General features: G+C 56.1%; 1 protein-coding gene across 1 annotated transcript in view; it reads right to left on the reverse strand.

Moving 5' to 3' along the window:
- ACVRL1 (activin A receptor like type 1) overlaps positions 1 to 7,741 on the reverse strand; it is a 14,218-nt gene extending 6,477 nt beyond the window's left edge. Inside the window, exons 1-6 of the mRNA XM_084749736.1 lie at positions 7,456 to 7,741; positions 7,044 to 7,180; positions 1,633 to 1,734; positions 907 to 1,161; positions 527 to 741; positions 230 to 329 (exon numbers count right to left, since the gene is read on the reverse strand). Coding sequence (XP_084605862.1) covers positions 230 to 329; positions 527 to 741; positions 907 to 1,161; positions 1,633 to 1,734; positions 7,044 to 7,180; positions 7,456 to 7,535 — 889 coding nt within the window. The 5' untranslated portion in view covers positions 7,536 to 7,741. The remainder of the gene's footprint in view (positions 1 to 229; positions 330 to 526; positions 742 to 906; positions 1,162 to 1,632; positions 1,735 to 7,043; positions 7,181 to 7,455) is intronic.
- Positions 7,742 to 8,551: the final 810 nt, after the last annotated feature.

Consider the following 8,551-nt stretch of genomic DNA (forward strand, 5'->3'; position numbering starts at 1 on the left):
CCCAAAACCTGACTTTATTCTTAACTCAATCAACACCCTGTCCCAACATTGGGCTATCCTTAGCTTATCGTCTTCATCCTGGCCCATAACCAATCCACTCCCTGCCCAACAGAACCCCTTCTTCTGGCCCAGGCTGGACCCACTTGTGATCCTGAGAGCCAAGATCTTTCTGACCTCTCCAGGCATATGGGAGCCTTTGGTCTCCACGCTTAGCTCCCTCCCTGCTTACCCACGCACTCCACCAGCGCAACCTGCCGCGCTACTGTCCTCTGCACCAAGAACGGGAGCCCGGAGCCGCTGCCTGTGGTGCAGTCGCTGTCCAGGAAGTCCTAGGGATGCCAAGTCGTCAGTGAGTGGCTGTCCCCCAGCATCAGCCACAGCCCCCCCTCTCCGTTCCCTACTGCTGCCCCACTGTGGTATCACAGCTTGGTTCTCACCGCCATCTTTGGGTGACCCCCCTGAAACTGTTGCTCTTGTCTGCATGCCTACCGTCCACCCTGACCCCCAGCCCGTCCCAGGACCGTACCCCCAACATGCTGTCTCCCTGTTCGGATGCCTTCAGGATGAGGCTGGACTCGCCCAGGTCACTGTACAGACACCGCTGTTTCTCCTGCCTTCGCCGGACACGCCACAAGCCCAGAGCACCCAAGGCCACCAGGACCAGCAAGGCCAGCATGGGGCCCAGGATGAAAGGCAGCTGGGCGTCTGCTTCTGGCTCCTCCGAAGGAGGAGTCTGGGTGGCTGGAGGAGGGAGGACAAGGAATCCCAGCTCTCCTGACCCTGAGCCAGGCCACTCTGGCAGTCAGATCCCAGCATGCACCCCTCCCCACTCCCTCTCCCTAGGGGCCGGGGCAGGGAGGACAGGGTCTAAGAAGGTGGGGCAGAGCGGGGCAGCCACGGACGTACCCTCTAGCACTAGGGACACGTTGTGGTTGCAGAAGTGTATGTAACAGCAGTGATGGCTGACAAACTCTGTGGGGCGTCCCCAGCAGAGCTCCTGGTTCGTGCTACTGCAGCCCCGGTATACTTGGGGGTGCTTGCCCTGCTCACGAACCAGCACCACTGTGCACCATGCCCCCTGGCAGGTTGACGCCTTGCAGTGTGGGCTCTCACAAGTGCAGTTCAACAGCCGATCCTTGGAGGGCGACGTCGCCAAGTCTCCTTGAGAGACGTATGAAAATTTCAGGCCCTCCTCCTATGGTCTCATCTCTTCTGACCGCACAGGCAAACCCCTCAAGCTTTGATCCTTTAATTCCGTCCCCTGTCTGTCTGTCCATCCCTCAGGGCCTTGCTCCCAGCCACACTGGCAGCGGAGACAGAAACCAGCCTCTGTCTACAGCTTGTACTGGGACCTCCTCTCCCTGCTACAGGCTCTGCCCTAGACTCAGGCTCTCTCTGTTCACACCGGTACTTTCCCTCTCCCCCCACTGCAAGATGTAGGTTCTATCCTTGGAAGAAACCTTAACTTGCAAGTCAGTATCATGACGACAAAATAGGAGGTGGGGGGTGAGCTGGGAGGCCTGGTCTATAGGAGCCTACGCCCAGCCTCCAGTCCCAGCAGAAGCTGAGCTGAGCCCAGACATCCCTCCTTCCTTCTGGTCCCTGTTTCTACCATACCCCTCCCATACTCACCCTTGGTTAGGCCCAAGGCCACCAACAGCATCAGAAGGTGCTTTCTGAAGACCCCCAAGGTCATGGTCCTTGGCGACAGGAGCCGAGGAGATGCTGTGAGATCTGCAAAATGTGACAGCTGCGGTGACCAAGATGCCCTCCTAACAGGAGGAAATCACTGGGAGTTTTTTTTGGTGGGGGGAGGCAGGGAAACCACCTCCCCTCCCCGCTCCTACGTCTGGCCTTAGGGCGGGGCCTGCAAGGGAAGTCCTGGTTCACTTCCCCATGGAAACCATCTGTTGGGGGTGAAGGGTGGAGAGCTGGGTGTGTTTAAATGGTGAGAGCCGGGCTCTGGGCCCCCGCAGCTGCGTCCAGGCAGGAGCAGGCTTCAGGGTTGCAGAAGGGCACAGCCACAGCAGGAAGAACATCTCTTTCATAGCTTCTCTCCGTGCCCTGCCATTGCCCACCCCTCCAGCCCCCACCCCTGCCCACCCTTTCCTAAGCTTGGCCGCTTCAAACATAAACAGGCTCCTGTCTTCACTTCCTGCCATTCAGGGTCCCGCCAGGCCGGCAACAGGAATCAAGATTGTTTAGATTGAGGTCTGGATAGAACAGGCTGGAGGCACGCACAGCGGGAGCTCAGGGCAGCGGGAAGAGCGGCTGGGGGCTACAGGGGCCGATCCTAGGAAGTCTGCGAGGGGACCTTACAGTCCATTGATCTTAAGTCCGGTATTAAGATTTAAAAAAAAAAAAATTGTACCTTGGCGCAAGGTGTGAAGGTCAGAGGACAACTCTGTAGCGCTGACTTCCTCCTTCTACCTTTACATGGGGATCAAAATCAGGTCACCTAGCTCATGACGTGGCAAGCAGTACCTGCTGTGCCATCTCTTTGTGCCCCTCCCCCACAGCTCTGGCTTTAGAGGAGGGGGTAAGGTTTATCCAGGGGAGAAGGCTTGTCCAGGCTTTGTTAGAATTTTCTTGCAGTAACAGAAGTCAGCACAGAGAGGCTAGACCGTTCTCCTCAAGGCATCCCTCCTCCTGAGCCACTGGGGTCAGTCGGACCCTGCCTGTATCCTCCGGCTGGTAGCGGCCATGCCCAGCCTGCCGGTGGCTATATGTAAGAGGTCTCTGTTTTCCCCTCGGAGCCATCCGGGAACCACCGTTCTCTCTTCTTGTTGTCCTGGGACAGGCTTGCAGGGGGAGGGCCGGTGGTATAGGAAGTGAAACACACTCAGGGACTGAGTGTTTGACCTTGCAAAGTCGCCTGGGCTTTTAACTCTTCCAGAAGTTCCATGGACGACAGCAGTTAGAGGAGTGATTCTGGCCTACGACAACCCCCAACTCAGGACCCAAACCGGCTCTTACCCCAGATCCAAAAGGTGCTGCTGCGCCTGTAGCAAGAGGGGCAGGGGTCAGCCGCGAACACAGACGTCCTGGATGGCAGGGTGTGCATGCAGGCTGGATCCCCAGCTGGGGCACTAACGCATGAAATGTCCTGTGATCGGACATGAGAAGGCTAGAAGGCCTGGCTGAGTGAGTATCCACTCACGCAGACTACAGAGGCCCGTGTTCTAATCTCGGTACCAGACGGAGACCCGAGATGCTGAGGCTTTTGGGGGCAGGATGGACCTTTCTGGCTAGTGGAGGCCGTGGTCTTCCTGCCAGGGTTTCCTCTGCTCCAGAGGCCCCGTCTGGGGGAGGAAATCGAGACCAGGGCTGCTGCAGCTGGGTCCCAGCCTCTTGCTCCCACTTAGGACGCTGATAAGTACTCTGCAGGGGTCCTGCGGGCAACCGCAGAGAGGGCACATCCCAAGGCAGGAAGCCATTATTGGCAGACTTCACCTGCCCAGAAGGTCGCTGAGGAGAGGCCAAGGGGTGGGAAGTGGCTAGCAACCAGACAGCCTTCTGGGACATGCTGCCAGGCCTCCACCTCCCTGGCTGTCCCTGCGCCTCTCTACTGCATGTTGGATGCAGTGGGTTAGCCATGTAACCAACCCATTCCAGGACCCAGTCTGGCTGAGACAAGCAAGAAGCATACTTTGGACAGGGTATGGTGTGGTGTATGCCTGCGATCCAGCATTGTGAAGGCTGAGGCAGGAGGATTGTGAATACTGAAAAAAGACTTAAGATGCTAGGGCCAGCCTCAGTTATGAAACAAGGCCATTTCTCCAAATTTAAAAAAAGGGGGGGGGGGGGAATAAAGCCAGATGTGGTGGCACACGCCTGTAATCCCAGCACTCGGGAGGCAGAGGCAGGTGGATTGCTGTGAGTTCGAGCCTGGTCTACAAAGCGAGTCCAGGACAGCCAAGGCTGCACAGAGAAACCCTGTCTCAAAATAACAACAAAAACAAAACAAAACAAAAGGAATAAGGAAAGAAAAGCTTTTGTAAACAGTTCCCCAGGGAATTCGGATCCATCTGGGTGGGCACCAGGCCTTGCATCTGGCACAGAGCCAAGCCTGCCTGCTGTGCTTTCTTTCGTTCATCTCGCGGGGCATTGTGGGGTGGGTGGACATGGGCCATAGAGGGAAGGGACTCCTAGTTCATCCCCAGGTGCCTCCCTGGCTCTGTGGGAGGAAAGAGACTAACACAAGGCCAGGGACTTGGTGACACTGAGTATGGGTGTGGGCAAAAGAATCTGTTCCAAACATCACAGGGCAAGGTTGGCAGAAGCCAGCCTGGCCCAGCCCTGGGAACATGGTGGAGCTAACTCTCCCATCTCTCCCTTCTCAGGCTAAGCTTGAGGTTGGGTGTTTTTTACTCCCTAGAAAATTTACATGAAAGATCATCTGCAACACAGAAGCAAAGCTGCTTGCTGTTGGCCTGAAATCACAGGCGTTGAATGACTTTCTCACACTGACTTAACGCAGGGAACTGATAGCAGACAAAGCGCTCTGGGCTCTCACTCTGTGCTGGGCACTGGACTCGAGTGGTTTGTGTCCTTGGAGCCTCACCACATTGAATATGGCTTGGTAAACGTAAGTGGCCGGGCAACAAACCCTTCCTTAATCCGTGCCAGTCCTGTTTGTCTGGAGTTGGTCGAGCCCCTCCAAGGAGCCATGAGCATCCTTCTGCTGTCATTGATTGGTACCCACCCTCCTCAGGTTTTGTCGCGTGGCGCTGCCGTTGCCCAGAAACCATCTGTTCATTGCTAGACTTCTCAGTGTTTGAGCCTCAGGTGAGGGTCCAGAGAGGAGTGTGCCTGGACGGTGGCCACCGAGCTCTCTCCCGCTTCCATCAGCAGCTCTTACGCTCAGTGATTGTCCCAAGGCAGAAAAATGCTACGGTCAACCCAGCCACCTCCCACATTTGCTGGCAGCTTTCACTATTCCTTTAACTCTATCCCGGCGGGATATGGCAGAACAGGTCTGGATTTTAGGGTCTTAGGCCTCTGCCCTCTGGCTCAGGGCAGTGGGGTCCCCCTCATCTGAGGGTGATACATCCTCAAATCACACCGGGGGTGTGAAACCACAGACAGGGCCAAACTGCATGCTTTGGTCCCTTCTACCTACAACATTCCTATAAGAAAGTTTAATCTGTATATTAGGCACAGAAAGACGTCATGGCAGCCGTAGTGATGCACTTTGGCCTGGAGCTTTGTCTGTCTTCTTTACGTGAAGGAAGCGCCGTGAAGCTCCTCCGTGGCGTAGCTGGGTCTCCAGCACCACTGCACGTTGGCTTTGGAGCATTGTTAAGTGAAATAAAGGTTTCTTCACCATAAGCACAGCAACATGCCGTCGGACTGGTGACCATGACAGCTCCCTGGTGACCAACAGGGAGGTAAGGCACATGGCATGGGTACACTGGACAGAGAGATGAGGCATATGACTGGGTGATGTGAGATGAGATTTTACTGCACTCTGGAGACAGGATGGACTTAAATCTTAAAAACAAAACAAACCCACCCTATTTCAGGGGCTGAAGAAATGGCTCAGTGGTTAAGAGCACTGCCTGTTCTCCCAGAGGTCCTGAGTTCAATTCCCAGCAACCACATAGTGGCTCACAACCATCTATAATGTGATCTAATGCACTCTTCTGGCCTACAGGTGTACATGCAGGGAGAGCACTGTATACATAATAAATAAATCTTAAAAAAAAAAAAAAGTTGATTCTAAGTGACCAAAATCCCCAATGGAGAACAGTAGGTGGGAGACTACTGAACAGCATGCAGGTCAGCACTGGCCCTGAGCAAGGACAGCTCCTCTTTCTTTCTTTCTTTCTTTCTTTTATAAAGATTTTATTTATTATGTATACAGTGTTTGAAGGCCAGCAGAGGGCATCAGATCACATTATAGATGGTTGTGAGCCACCATGTGGTTGCTGGAAATTGAACTCAGGACCTCTGGGAGAGCAACAGAACAGTCAGTGCTCTTAACCTCTGAGCCATCTCTCCAGCCCCAACAGCTCCTACTTCTTACAGCCATGAGACTGGTGCAAGAGGGTTCCCTGGCAGTAGATGAAGTGACACGGAGGGAGCACCTGGTGTTACCAAAGGCTCAACCACAGCCAGGGATGGTGGCACATACCTATAATCCCGGCACTCAGGGGCCTCCTGAGGAGGGGCAGGGAGATTAAGACGCTAAAAATCTGAGGTCAGTTCTGTCTCAAAAAGAGCAAAACAAACAACGCAACCCTGGTGTCTCCTGGTGCCACTGCCTGCTGTTTGCCCAAAGCCTGAAGCTGGCCACGGTGATCTCCCATCAGATAGGTGGGTATGAGAGAGAAAGCATTCACAACACAAAAGGGTAACTGAGAAGGCAGGTAGGGCACAGGTTGAGTAAAGGGCCAGAGAGGACAGGCCCTCACTGGGGACCCTGCCTAACCTAGAAGCTGCTCATAAACACAGGAGCGGGACTGGGAAAGCGGCCAGCCAGGAGCAGTTCCCTCCAAGCCCACTGACAGTCTGGGTCCCAGCCTACAGAAGGGCTAGGGTTCGCTTTAGCCTGCATGTAAAGTAACCCACGGCAGGGGGATTCTGTAACCTTATAGGGCTAGAGTATGCCAGGCTCTTTAGGCAAGAGCTGATCTGGGGAAAGTGGGCGCAACAGCCTAGGAAGTGACCCCCGGAGTGACAAGGGAGCTCAGCTGGGACCTTCGGCACACTTTACTTTTACAGATAAGCACAGGAGAGAGAGAGAGAGAGAGTTAAGTGAAGGGATCTGGCCTGGGGAAAAGAAGCTAAAGGCCTCAGGACACCTAGCAAGGCTGAAACGTTTTGATGCCTCACGCGGATTTGTCAGGCTCCTTCCCACTCTCAGGTAGGGTAAAAGGCAGGTGGGGGTCCACAGCCAAGGGACAGCTGGCTCTCCTGTCCAGCTAAAACTGACTCTGCCACGGCCGTCTGAGAAGTCTCTAAGATCCACACGAAGGAAGGGTCCCCTGAGGCCAGGGACAGGTCTCCCTGCTCGGCCCAGCGCGACCCCGACGACTCACCTTTGGACGGGGCGCCAGGACCCCCGCCTCCCCTTCCCGGAGTCCTCAGCTGGGGTCTCACGTCCAGCGCCGGCCTGGGGCCGGGAAGGGCTCGGTCCGCGCGGCTGGCGCGGCGGCCTCCCGGGACTGGGAAACGGCTGGAGCAAAAAATGTTTCTTATTCTAGCTTCTTCCTGCCTGGCCCGGCTCCACCACTCCCTCCTAATAACTCGTTTCCTATTGCCCAGCGCGCCTCCCAGCAGCAGGGCCTGTCGCTCCAGAGAGCTGCAGACCCCAGTGTGGCCGCCCCAGCTACTCCTCCGGGGTGAGGGGGGGCGGGCCTCGAACCGGAGCCTTGAGGTCTTGGGCAGGGCCACAAGGATCAAGCTCCTGGCCTCCCACCCCACCCGAGAGGGGATGAGGGTTACACGCACTGCCCGGATTCCGGGGCGTCCTGGCGTCCTGAGGGCACCTGCGCAAGGCAGCGGCCAAGGTGCAATGTGCCAGCTCTCATCCCGTCCTTCCAGGCGGTCAGGGTTAGGGTGCTCAGGGCCTAAGGAACCGTGCTGTGAGGGCTGAAGTGTGGGCTGGGAGGGTCTGGTCCAAAGTTGGCCCCGCCCTTTGTACTTTCTGCCTCCAACCCTTTCACCCTTCTATTTTCTTCCCTCTTCCACAGTCCAGGCCATCAGTTTTCAGCCCAGGGCGAGGGAGGCCCAGATAGGTCGGTTCTGAGTCAGTGTAGTCTAAGCCCCTGAGGGCTTGCCAGTTGCCCTCCCCATCAGGTCTGGGGAGCCCGAATGGAGGGACAGGCTGCCTTGGACTTTCTGTCCAGCCAGGGTGGGGCCCCAACCACGGGGTGAGGGGAGGGAGCAAACTACCCGTTGGAGCTTTAGAATTGGGAACATGGAACCTCGTGAGGTTGGGACATGCAGCTGGGGAGTTGGGCGGAGTTCAGGGTGGGGCAACATGACATGGTCTTCCTCCTCCTGTGATCGGTGGCACCACCTGGGAGTGGGTGAGAAATCGAGGCCTTCCTTGTCGGGACTCGAGTTTTACTCTTAGCCTTGTGTATCCACACCAACAACTCTGAAGTAGATCCGCAGGCTGGGAATCCAGGCCAGCTGCGACCCCGATAACTTCAGTGACCTCTAATGCTTCTGCTCCATCTGTTAACGAGAGCGTACACACAGAGGGCCATCTTACAGATGAAGGGGGCGGTGCCTGTCTTAGCTCCTCAAGGACAGAGCCTTTCAGCTGGTTCTTGAGAAGCCGGGGAGGAGCTGCCCTGTGCCCAGTGGGAGGACACAGAAGGACAACGTCTTTGCCGAGTTATCCTCCTACGTGTAGATTTTGCAAGATGGGGCAGACATGCCCCACCCTTCGGCAGAAATAGAGGCTGGGGGTGGGGTGGGGGGCAAAGGCCAGAGGCTCACTCTGATCTCACTTCCTCCCTCCCGACCCTCCAGCAGCTTCTTGAGTCAGGGCTAAGCGAGCATCGGGACAGACGATGTCCTGCAGCCAATAGGAAGC

Source organism: Acomys minous, assembly GCF_964271855.1.
Source record: "Acomys minous genome assembly, chromosome: 12".
In the NCBI taxonomy this organism is placed as follows: domain Eukaryota; kingdom Metazoa; phylum Chordata; class Mammalia; order Rodentia; family Muridae; genus Acomys; species Acomys minous.